At 42.7% G+C, this 12,716-nt stretch overlaps 2 protein-coding genes across 2 annotated transcripts in view; both read left to right on the forward strand.

Moving 5' to 3' along the window:
- The window catches only part of LOC311326361 (vitellogenin-like), a gene marked incomplete at both ends in the record, with an annotated part of 41,439 nt that extends 28,964 nt beyond the window's left edge, over positions 1–12,475 (forward strand). The window contains one exon of the mRNA XM_084459250.1: positions 12,363–12,475. Coding sequence (XP_084315376.1) covers positions 12,363–12,475 — 113 coding nt within the window. The remainder of the gene's footprint in view (positions 1–12,362) is intronic.
- LOC311326195 (vitellogenin-like) lies at positions 726–10,948 on the forward strand (the record flags this gene model as incomplete). Its single annotated transcript, XM_084459062.1, has 31 exons — positions 726–765; positions 871–891; positions 990–1,141; positions 1,223–1,474; positions 1,593–1,754; positions 1,842–1,990; positions 2,079–2,229; positions 2,352–2,509; positions 2,596–2,761; positions 2,842–2,967; positions 3,054–3,272; positions 3,403–3,620; positions 3,712–3,809; positions 5,526–5,650; positions 5,730–5,831; positions 5,923–6,042; positions 6,161–6,347; positions 6,453–6,546; positions 6,624–6,809; positions 6,898–7,036; positions 7,144–7,363; positions 7,458–7,870; positions 8,104–8,187; positions 8,284–8,490; positions 8,614–8,756; positions 9,260–9,433; positions 9,530–9,624; positions 9,772–9,866; positions 10,253–10,418; positions 10,623–10,784; positions 10,941–10,948. 31 exons carry the CDS (start codon positions 726–728, stop codon positions 10,946–10,948), a joined length of 4,632 nt encoding a protein of 1,543 aa, XP_084315188.1.
- Positions 12,476–12,716: the final 241 nt, after the last annotated feature.

The following is a 12,716-nucleotide window of genomic DNA, read 5'->3' on the forward strand; positions in this document are numbered from 1 at the left end:
AAATATGATATTTTGTCTCCCGATAATGTTATTTTAGAGACTGCAGGTAGCCAGCAACAAACATGATGAAATGATATGCAAACAAAGGTCATCTTGACCGTTTAAAGTCCCTGTGCTCATATTCTCTAAGGTTTCTTTGACCTTTGCAGTTCTTGCAAATCTTTAATGGTTTGATGGATACACACCAAAAAGCTGAATCTTGATTTTGGCATGTTTTGAGTACATTGTGATTTCACATGACAAATTAAAACAAATTCTGAAGCAAGACAACGAGTATCATCTGAAAGAAATATTTGAACTAGAGTAAACAGTAAACAGGACATCTATCAAGAGACAGATGCTGATTACATCCTACTTTAGAAGCAATATCAAGCCTTAAAACACAGTTTGTATTTTCCTAGATTATTTTTGTACAGTTCCAGTAAAGGCTTAAGTACGAGTTAATAAAGGTTTATAAAGGTTTGATAAGAAAGAGTACAGGTCCAGATTATATCCAAACATTGACCAATCATGTCAGGCACAAAATGTCAGGTGGCCCTAACCTAAGGTACTCTCCTCACACAACCATGGGGTGTTGAAGTCTGCAGGAGATAGGTATCAGCTCCTGTCATTTAGGACATCTTGTTGTTGTCATTAGTTAATTATAAATTTTGTAAGTGCTTAGTCAACTCAAAATGTTCTATAAAAGGCTGCCTGTTAATGTTGATTGTCACAAACCACAAGCCATGAGAGCGGTTGTGCTTTCCCTGACTCTGGCCCTTGCGGGTGAGTCTACCATTATGATTTGTAATGATAATTCACAGGTGTGTTCTTTATAAGATAATATATAACATTTTTACAAATGTATTTATGTAATGTCTCCTTCTGTAGCTTGTCAACAGCTCAGCCTTGGTAAGTGCATTTCATCATCAAAACCTACATTGTTCTAGCATTGAATATAAAATATGTGTTTAAAATGCTCTAAAATAATTTTTAAAATTATTCTACAGCACCTGAGTTTGCTGCCAGTAAGACTTATGTGTACAAGTATGAGGCAGAGCTCCTGGGGGGTCTGCCTGAGCAGGGTCTGGCCAGAGCAGGAATGAAAGTCATCAGCAAAGTTCTCATCAGTGCAGTTGCCCAGAATACCTACATGCTGAAGGTAAATAATCATTCTTAAAACACTTAATAACTCTTGAACAAATTCATCTGACAGAGTAATGATGTTGCTATTGTCTTGTAGCTTATGGATCCTGAGATCTTTGAGTACAGTGGTATCTGGCCCAAAGATCCCTTCGTCCCAGCTGCAAAGCTGACTTCAGCCCTGGCATCTGAACTCTTGACTCCCATCAAGTTTGAGTATGCCAGTGGTGTTGTTGGTAAGGTATTTGCACCCGCTGGCGTGTCTGCAACAGTGTTGAATATCCACAGAGGTATCCTGAACATCCTTCAGCTGAACATCAAGAAGACACAGAACGTCTATGAGCTGCAGGAGGTCATAATTCTATCATTTTATCATAAGCGACATATGACATGAAACAAACCTTTTATCATATGACATGAAGAAAAGATACACTGTCAATCACTCATGCTCTTCTGTTTATTACATATAGGCTGGAGCTCAAGGAGTGTGCAAGACCCACTATGTCATCCGTGAGGACACAAAGACTGAGCGCATTTCTGTTACCAAGACCAAGGATCTGAACAACTGCCAGGAGAGACTCATCAAGGACATTGGATTGGCTTACACTGAGAAATGTGTGGCTTGTGAGAAGGTAGGGGGCAAATGAATCTCCACCCTAGAAGACATCACTAGCCACTCCTCACATGGTAGTGCAAACTTGCATCTTGTGTCTACATAGGCTGGACAGAACCTGAGGGGAGCTGCGGCCTACAACTACATCATGAAGCCCACCGCCACTGGTGCTCTGATCATGGAAGCAACCGTTACTGAGCTTCATCAGTTCTCTCCATTCAATGAGATGAACGGAGCTGCCCAGATGGAGGCAAAGTATGAAGATTGATTCATGTTACCACAAAAACATGTTTTAATTGTATGAAGTTACAAAATGATAGCTTTCTAACACTCTCTTGTACAGACAAAAACTGGTCTTCCTTAAAATTGAGATGGCCCCAGTGTTGCCCATCCAAGCAGATTACCTTTACCGTGGATCCATCCAATATGAGCTTGCCTCTGAGCTTCTTCAGATCCCCATTCAGCTTATTGAAATCAGTAATGCACAGGCCCAGGTATCGTTCACTGTTTCACTCGACTCTTTCATTTGTGTATTTGTTAAGCAAATATTAAATTGCAGTGTTTGTCTAGAGTCTACAATTCATAAAACAAAGTCCTTCCTTTCTTCTGTTTACAGATTGTGGTGATTCTGAATCATCTGGTTGCGAACAATGTGGCTCAGGTCCATGACGATGCCCCTCTGAAGTTTTTGGAGCTCATCCAGCTACTGCGTGTGGCCAGCCTGGAGAGTATTGAAGCCATCTGGACTCAGTTCAAGGCCAAACCAACTTTCAGGTAGCTAATATACTCTATAACAGAGGAGTGCCCTAAAGGAGGAAAACCAAGAAATATGTTATTGATGTACTTCTCTAACTTTAAAGACACTGGATCCTGGATGCCATTCCTTCCATTGGAACTTCAGTCGCTGTGAGGTTCATCAAGGAGAAGTTTGTTGCTGGTGACATCACTTTTGCTGAGGCAGCTCAGGCTCTGGTGGCCGCTGTGCACATGGTGACCGCTGATTTGGAAACTGTCAAGCTGATTGAGGTAAGTAAACCAGCATAAATTCTTATTCTGTTCATTTTTAAATGTACCATGATGTGAGACAATCCTTTCTTCCTCATCAGGGTTTGGCTTTCAACCAGAAGATTCAGGCACAACCATTTCTGCGTGAGATCGCCATGCTTGGTTATGGTACCATGATTGCCAAATACTGTGCTGAAAAAGATGCCTGCCCTGCTGAATTTGTGAAGGTACGGTAAAAGAGAGGTATTTGCTGTATCACCATTTAATGGTTGAGAATTATGAACATATTCCTGGTTGTTTTTAACCTTCACAGCCCATTCATGACCTGGCTGTAGAGGCTGCTGCTAAGGGACAGATTGAGGAGCTTACCTTGATTCTGAAAGTCCTGGGTAATGCTGGTCATCCTGCGAGTGTCAAGCCAATCACAAAGCTCCTGCCCTTGTTTGGAACTGCTGCTGCCACTCTGCCCCTGAAAGTTAAGGCTGATGCTATCTTGGCTCTGAGGAACATTGCCAAGAAGGAGCCCAGAATGGTGAGTAGAGTAGAAATTGTGAAACGGCTGCTAGTGCTTTCTAGCTAAAATGTTTTAGCTAATTTAAAAATTAGCTAAAACAAATTTACTCAGTAACCATGCAACTAACTGCTTTTCTTATGTTAATCAGGTCCAGGAAGTGGCTGTACAGCTGTTCATGCACAAGGCTCTCCACCCAGAGCTTCGCATGATTGCCTGCGTTGTGCTGTTTGAGACAAAGCCTTCGATGGGTCTGGTGACTACCCTTGCAAACATCCTGAAGACAGAGGAAAATCAGCAGGTGGCTAGCTTCACCTACTCTCACATGAAGTCCCTGACCAGAAGCACCGCCCCTGACTTTGCTCCAGTGTAAGAGTTCACTTTCACCTACTTGTGTCACTGCCTCTCTACCAGTTTGTATTTTATCAAGCCTGATTATAAGTGTAGAACTTCTTTTTAGTGCTGCGGCATGCAACGTTGCTGTTAAGATCCTCAGCCCCTCACTGGACAGACTGAGCTACAGATACAGCAGAGCTGTCCAGCTTGATGGCTATTACAGTAAGCAAACCTATGATTGCACTGTGGGGGGTTGCACTCAGAGAGTGCAGACCTCCGCCCCTGTCCCCCCCCCCCCCCCCCTCAACTTCTCTCCCCCTTCCACGTCCCCCCCCCCCCTACCTTTCCTCTACTTTTCCTCCCACCTCCCACCACCACCTCTCATGTGCTGTGCTCTCCCACTGGCTTTTTGAATTGGTTACTGTAGCACCACCCGTAGTTTCCTCTTTCTGCTTGACATCTTTCCTCTCCAATTTCCAAAACGTTGCTATTTTTGTGAAGACTTCCCATTCACATTCATTAACAGCTAAGCAGAGCAGTAGTGGAGGGAGGAGTGGGCTGGTTCAGAGTCTGCAGACAGTAGTTTACAAGATGAACATTTGAGATGGCAGTTATACAGCCAATGACATGTTAAATCTATATCTATAGGCGAAAATATAGTTTTCTATGAAGTCAATCATTTTAATGTGCAGACACTTTATTTTCATCAACCTGAAAGTGTCTGCAGTTTACTTTGAATACTTGAAGTTTACATTATTGTTTAAATGCAAGTTAAGACACTAGTCTATATAACAGGTGTCACTGTGTTGCTTGGCAGTATTGCCTTTACGCTCACTTGCCCATGCTGGGTTCGATATTGGCTGTACAGAAATCATCACACTTCACACTCACAGATAGTATACATAAAGCATTAAACATGGTAATTTAGCGGACTCTATTGAGGTAGCCTACAGAATGCATCGCTTCAACCATCCACATGAATGAGAAATATAACGTTATGGTACATTCCATTTGTCTCGGGAGGTGCGAGTGGGAACTGGCAATGGTCACTCCTGAGGTGAGCGTTCCAGTTGCAACAGCTGAACTCAACAGCTAACTAGCTAACTAACTAGCTCTAGCTCTAGCCTTTATTAGCAAACAAGTTGATAACAACGCACTTAGTGGTATTGTGCGCACAAAACACCATAATCAGCAATAGCTTTAGCAGCTTGTTTGTCGCTCTCTACACTGCAGCCTAGTCTCGTCAGGCGCAAGGCGAAATTTAAATGATAACACTGCTGCAGCATCATCTTCCATCCGCCGGACGGAAAAATTATGGTAGGCGGGCTCTAGTGTTCTACCTTCCGGATCGAGCTGAAAAAGTAAATAGACACCAGCCTGTTGACGCGAGCATAACTGATCATGGCTGGGTCATGGATGTATTATAAGAAGTGGATAAGGCATGCAAAGATGGCGGCCCATTCAATCCAATGAAAGTTGCTCAGTGGCGCATGAAGCAAGCCCCCATGGCCAGGAACAGCCCATTTTTGGCGTAGTGGCCAAGCTCGGTGATGCAAGTGGTGCAAAGAACCTGAAACCTATGAGGAAACTGAAACCTAAATCCTCCACTACACTGAATTTACAGTAACATGGGTACTGTAGAGCCACCTATGAATGAATCATGGGCAAAATGATGAGGGGCTGCACCCCTCCACCGAGTTTCATGCATATCGGGCCGATAGTTTTTGTTTAATCCTGTCCGTCTGCAGACACACACACACACACACACACACACACACACACACACACACACACACACACACACACACAGACAGACAGGGGCGAAAACATTACCTTCCGCCCTGCGGGGCTTTGCCCCTGGGGTGGAGGTAAAAAAAATCAGAATCTCAGTTAAGTAATTTAATTTGAGTGATATCAGTGACTTTTGTCCATTGTAAGGTCCATTGATGATTGGTGCGGCTGCTAGTGCTTTCTACATCAATGATGCTGCCACCATTTTGCCCAGAGCTGTGGTCGCCAAGGCCCGCGCCTACCTTGCTGGAGCAGCTGCTGATGTTCTGGAGGTAAACACTGGTTGTTTTAAGCTCCCGTATTTAAAAATGTTTTAATGTCTTACTCAACAATCATCTCACTTTCTCCCAGGTTGGAGTGAGAACTGAGGGGCTCCAGGAGGCTCTCCTGAAAATCCCAAAGGCTCCTGAAGATGCTGATAGGATTACAAAGATGAAGCGTGTCCTTAAGGCTGTACGTTTCCAGGATTATCACAGAGCCGTTTATTTTTATTATTTAGAAAGATAGTTGACTTACAAGGTTTGATTCTCCCTTCTTTCCACAGCTGTCTAATTGGAAGTCCCTGCCTACTAGCCAGCCATTGGCCTCTATGTATGTGAAATTCTTTGGACAGGAAATTGCTTTTGCCAACATTGACAAGGCTGTCATTGATTGGGCAATTGAGGTATGACCCCAAACCTTTTTACAAAACAATCTCAACTCAAGTTTCTACCGTGAGCTTGGTCATATTCTTGTTTAACAAAGAAGAAACAAGACCACTAAGTTGCATCTTTTTCCTACAGATGGTTACTGGACCATCTGCTCGTGCATTGGGAATGAGTGCTCTCAAGGGACTGCTGTCTGGCGCTTCCTTCCAGTACGCTAAGCCCCTGCTGGTTGCTGAGGTGCGTCGTATCTTCCCCACAGCTGTCGGTGTGCCCATGGAGCTCAGTTTCTACACTGCTGCTGTGGCTGCTGCAGATGTGTATGGTAAGCATTGTGAAGGCTTTGTAGAGGTTTTCATTTGCTATTTGCTTTATCTCATGTCAACATTTTCACTTTTTACATTGTCTGCTTTTATTTTTTTGTCGATAGTCAAAGCTACCATGACACCACCTCTTCCTGAACCAATCCATCTTGCTCACCTGTTGAAAACAGACATTCAGCTTCAGGCTGAGATCAAGCCAAGGTAGGTATTAGACAATTTCAGACATAATTAGTACCATACTGTAGATATTTGTTTAATAAATGTGTGCCTTTTTCTAGCATTGCCGTGGAAACCTTTGCTGTTATGGGAGTGAACACTGCTTTCATCCAGGCTGCTCTGATGGCAAGAGCTAAAGTCAACACAATTGTCCCAGCTAAACTGGCAGCCAGACTTGACATTGCTAAAGGCAACTTTAAGATTGAGGCTTTGCCTGTCCCTGCACCTGCTCACATTGCAGCAGCACAGTAAGTTCAATTTCTTTCTTGAAAACATGTAAGCATTTTTAAAAAACGTTTCCACATGTAGAGTAACATATTTGTCTCTCTTGGACAGTATTGAGAGCTTTGCTGTGGCAAGAAATGTGGAGGATCTTCATGCCCAGAAAATTACATACATCATTCCTACTAAACCCATGGCACAGCTTTCCAGGGAGTTCACATCCAAGATGTCAGCCTCTTTTGCTAGTGGTTTGGTAAGTGAATTATTGTTATTATGTTAGTTCTTCAAATGTACCCTCACACAATTATTCAAAATCATGGATACTCACACTTACTTCATTTCTATCTCTTCTTTTTTCAGTCAAGATCTTCCGAGATAATGTATAATGATATGCCCTCCCAAATTAAGCCCATTGTTAAGACCCTGCCAGCCACCCTAGAGAAGACCTTCTGTGCTGAAACCGCTAACTTTGGCCTCAAGGCTTGTGTTGAGGTTGCCGCCCAGAATGCTGCCTTCATCAGAAATTGTCCTCTCTACAAGCTGATTGGAAAACAGTCAGTCATATTAAGTCTGACACCAAGTAAGGACCTCAGCATGCAATACATAAAATGAATTGTGTCAACTGATTCCACTTAAGAAAGGTTTTTGTAATGAGGTATTACTTTGTTTTATAGCCTCTGGCCCCCCCATTGAGAGACTGGAGATTGAGGTACAGATTGGACCCAAGGCAGCCGAGAAGATCATTAAGGTCATCACCATGAACGAGGAGGAAGTATCGCCAGAGACCAAAAATGTCCTGTTGAAGTTGAAAAAAATCCTGGTACCTGGTCTGAAGAACGGTACCAGATCTTCCTCCAGCTCCAGCAGCTCTGGTTCCAGCAGCTCTCGCGCCAGCCTTCGTTCCAGCTCCTCCTCCTCCTCCTCCAGTTCATCCTCCCGTGCCAAGAGCAGGACCATGGATGTGGGTGCCCCCCTACCTAACAGGATGTCTAAGAGAGTCAGTAGCAGCAGCTCCAGCAGATCAGTGAGCAGCAAGTCTTCCAGCAGCTCATCCAGCTCCTCCAGCTCCAGCTCTCGTCACTCCAGGGTAAGCTGCAAGTTTCCTTCTATAATTTTCGTGGCGAGTTCATACACAACAACACACTATTGACTTAATCTGAAAAAGAAAATGTTTTTGCTTTTTAATAGTTGGTGCTTCCTAAATTCAGGAAGAACCATCAGAAGAAGGTAAATGTGTTTTAAAGAATTTCTATATGGTTTAGATACCGAAATTTAGATGGAGAACTGCTTAGTTAAGGTATTTTTGTGGTCCCGATCCAGGTTATCTTCTCACAAGCCATCTCTAAAGCCAGAGTTTCCCACAGCAGGAGCAGCGCTTCCAGCTTGCAGGCCATCATCAAGCAGGTGAAATACATTCAATATCTGAGTCAGGGGCAGTCGTCTCAGTTAGCCGGGACATAACTTCAAGGATGAATTAACTTGGCATGTCTGTGTTCTCAGGCTAAGTTCCTTGGCAATATTGCCGCCCCTCTTGTGACAATCCTCATCCGTGCTGTGAGAGTTGACCATAAGATGCAGGGATACCAGATTGCTGCTTACCTGGACAAACCTACATCCAGAATACAGATCATCTTGGCTGCTCTGGCTGAGGGGGACAGCTGGAGGATCTGTGCCGACGGGGCTCTGCTCAGCAAACACAAAGTCTCAGTAAGAACTGATACTGCAACTTATGGGCAGTGCTCTAGTAGAGGTCTGCTACAGTATGAATTGCTTCGTGGTAAACTGCAGCTTGCTTCGCAATTCACGCTTTTTTCCTTATTATCTCAATAGGCCAAGATTGCCTGGGGTGGGGAATGCAAAAGATATGATACCATGATCACAGCTGAGACTGGTCTTGTGAGTCAAAGCCCTGCAGCCCGTGTGAGGGTCTTTTGGGACCGACTTCCCAGAGCTCTCAAAAAATACGCTAAGATGTACGTTTACCCATTAGTCATAACATTATGCAAGTCTAACATTCTTCTTACAGTAGATATCCTGACAATTCTTATTTATTCCTTCCAGTGCATCTGAGTATGTTCCTAGTGCAGCCTACCTGGCTGGATTGATTGATGGACACGCTAAAAATAGTCTTTCCCTGACTGTGGTCGCAACATCTAAAAGGACCCTGGATATCATTCTGGTGAATTGGAAATAGTGTTTTCACTAAATTGCATGACTTATCGCTTTCAAACACTGTCTAAGAGTATTGTGTCTAAATTACAGGAAACACTGTACAGACGAGCTGTGAGCCTTCCCATGGCTCTGCCTCTTGAGTACATCACTGGTCTTACCCCCTTCGATGACAATATGGTTGACAGAATACATTACTTGTTCGCTGCAGCCACTGCAGGTAACATGAATCCTAACACTAATTTTTGTCAATTAATGAACAGGCTGATTTAAACTAAAATCCCATGTTTCCCCCAGCTGAATGTAGCATGACCAAAGACACACTGACTACATTCAACAACAAGAAGTACAAGAATGAAATGCCCCTCTCTTGCTACCAAATCTTGGCTCAGGATTGCACCCCAGAGCTGAAATTCATGGTTCTGCTGAAGAAGGATCACGCCCTAGAACAAAACCACATCAACGTGAAAATCTCTGACATGTAAGCACCATTTCAGATAACAGCACTTTGGACTAAAACACATGCCAGTTAACAACATGCAACACGAACAACTTTCACCCTTTGTGCCCCTTTCAGCGATATTGACCTGTACCTTCACAACAATATTGTACTGGTGAAGGTTAATGGAATGGAAATTCCCATCAACAAGTTCCCATACCAACATCCCACAGGTTATTTCTTGTGCTCTTCCTGCTACAAAATATTGCTCTAATTAGTAACTGAGAGTTCAACCAAAGTATTCATAGCTTTGATCTCATGGGGAAATGTACCTCATGAATACACCATTACACTGACTAATGCTGTTTATTTTCCTCAAGCTAACATCGAGATCAGAGCAAAGGGCGACGGTATCTCTCTCTATGCTCACAAATATGGTCTTCATGAAGTCTTTTATAATAAGAGCTCATGGAAGGTGAGTAAATGCTGGCATGGCTATAATGTTTCATCCTTAGTCATTTTTTGATTGATGATAGTGTTTTTACATGCCGAGTGTAAGGAAAATAAGAGAATTGTATAAGGAACTCCATATGGAAGAGAATAGAATAATTTCTTTGCTGAATTGTATTTATTTATTTTTTAATCTCCTGGGGGAGGTTACCACCATACAGGGTTTGATGATGATCTCAGGACAAGTTTCACCCTGGTTACACCCATGAATGCTATACATGTCTAGTCCTCTCTCAGTAACTCAATTCACATTGTACTCTTATAGCCAAAGTAGACTAGCTAAAGAAAGTAATTTCAGTTCCTGAAATAATAGTCCGACTACAAATCTCACTGTTCAATTTTGGTACTCAGGTCCAAGTAGTGGACTGGATGAAGGGCCAGACCTGTGGTATCTGTGGTAAGGCTGATGGTGAAGTCAGACAGGAGTTCCGTACACCCAATGGACGCCTCAGCAAGAGCCCAGTCAGCTTTGCCCATTCCTGGGTGCTTCCTGCTGAGAGCTGCCGTGACAACACTGGTAAGATTACCCAGTTTACCAGAATTAATCAAAAGATATGTCAGCACACCTTACAAAGGGCAGATATCTTCATAGAAATTAGCCATAAGAAGGCCTTCATCTCCAAATATCAAGGAGCCTAACGGTGATGATTCATGTAAAATGCACACATTTTAAACTATATGTTTCTACTTTGATTTACCTATTTATACCTCCTTACTTCAGAATGTCGTATGAAGCTTGAATCTGTGAAGCTGGAGCAGCAGTTGATTGTTGAAGGCAAGGAGTCCAAATGCTACTCTGTTGAGCCTGTGCTACGCTGTCTGCCTGGCTGCTTCCCAGTGAAAACCACCACAGTCACTGTTGGATTCCACTGTCTGCCTGCTGGTGAGTCTACAACAATGAACAGAATTCTGTCAGATAGTAAAAAAGCCACATAGTACAACTTTCCCATCAAGCAAAATATAGAAGAAATAGCAGTTTTGATTTACTATTAACTACAGTATTTTGATGTGTGAACATCACATAAATGGTTGTGATTAGAGTTCTAGAGAGGGTTGGAGGATAATTTTTGTGCAATTCTACAGTTCCTTATTTATTGTTATACAACGGTATAGATCCGGTCCATTGTCTCAATTGGTCAGTTTGTATTCCAGCCGTGGTGATAACCACGATATCCCCACGCCATGGTGATAACCACGATATCCCCACGCCATGGTGATAACCAGGATATCCCCACGCCATGGCGATAACCACGATATCCCCACGCTAAAATGATAACCACGATATCCCCACGCTAAAATGGAATGTTCGCACATCTTTTAATATCAATCCACCACTTATTAGTAGCCGTGGCAACGTCCAGATCAATGTTTACAAAGATGTGCTGTAGCATCATCGTTGCCTGGCAACGTTCCCTTTTTCAGCGGAAGTATTCGCAAATGATTAACAAATAGTTCCATTAAAAATACATTTTAAAGTTTGTATTGTATTTCTTTTTGAAATATTGACAGATAAATGTGGCAACCGTTGTATAAAAGCATTATGGAACTCGAAGCCGTGGGATGTCACGGATATCGCCACGGCTAGCAGGGTGTAACTCCTCTGCGCGATGTGCCTAACCACTCCCGCTAGCCGTGGCGATATCCGTGACATCCCACTGCTTCTCGTTCCATAATGCTTTATTATACAACACACATTTTGTTTTGACAATTGGTCAGTTTTATGTTGCACAGAAAACAACCAGCACAGTATCATTCATGGCTACAATAGTTGGCTGCTATCTGTCAAGTCTGGCATTAGTTTTGATTACTAGGGCTCATTGTTTGTTGCTATGGAATAGCAGGTTGTATCCAGGGGTGGGAAACTTTCTAAAAGAAAATGTAACAGACACTTTGCATTTCAGTTTCTGTTCCTAACTTGTGTTCCTAACCCATTTTAACTAGCCCACTTCCGGCTTTAGGCCTGGGCCATGGCAAACACACACCAGTATTTGCCATATCTCTCCTATGATGTTTTTAGCCTCTCTTACTCTGAAAATTTAATTTAATGTAATTTACTGCTTTATAAATGTTCTTAGCCGGTAGACAAACATACTCCAGGAGCTTGCTCGATCGCCTTGTTGAGAGGGGTCAGGGAAGACTTTTTACAGCTCACTTATCTGGCCCCTGGGTGATACTGTTTTTTTGCTTCCCTCTGGAATATGTAGGGGTGGGATGTTTGCCCACCTCCCTTGTTCTCTGTAAAGCGCATTGTGTTGCCTCTGGGTATGAAATGTGCTATACAAATAAAGCTTTGATTGATTGATTGATTGATTGAACTATTGGATGTCATCACTGTTCCTCCAGGAAATATGATCACCATTTGTAATTCCATAGCGTAGTGGCTATAAAAGAGTGAAATAATCTGTATTTATCCCATAATGTTTCCCAATGATAACAACTGCTTCACTACTACTTGTTCCAGATTCCTACCTGAACCATTCTGAGGGCCTGAGCAGCATCTATGAGAAGAGTGTGGACTTGCGGGAGACGGCCGAGGCCCATGTTGCCTGTCGCTGCACCGCTGAGTGCACCTAGAGACCAAGATTTTCACTGCATTCTTATGTTTTAATTGTGTCATATTATTCCTCTGTAAGTAATATAATAAAGAATAAAGTGAATCTGAGCATTACATGTGGCCTCTTGTCAAACATCCTTAGGTTGAATGGGAATTCTGACATGTTTTCATTGTATATCCTATCAATTATCATAATGATATGTTAAGCAAGAAACTCAAATCATGAGATTTGGAGTAATTGTTGCAGTATTAATATATTTT

Source organism: Borostomias antarcticus (genome assembly GCF_949987555.1).
Source record: "Borostomias antarcticus genome assembly, chromosome: 26".
Lineage (NCBI taxonomy): Eukaryota > Metazoa > Chordata > Actinopteri > Stomiiformes > Stomiidae > Borostomias > Borostomias antarcticus.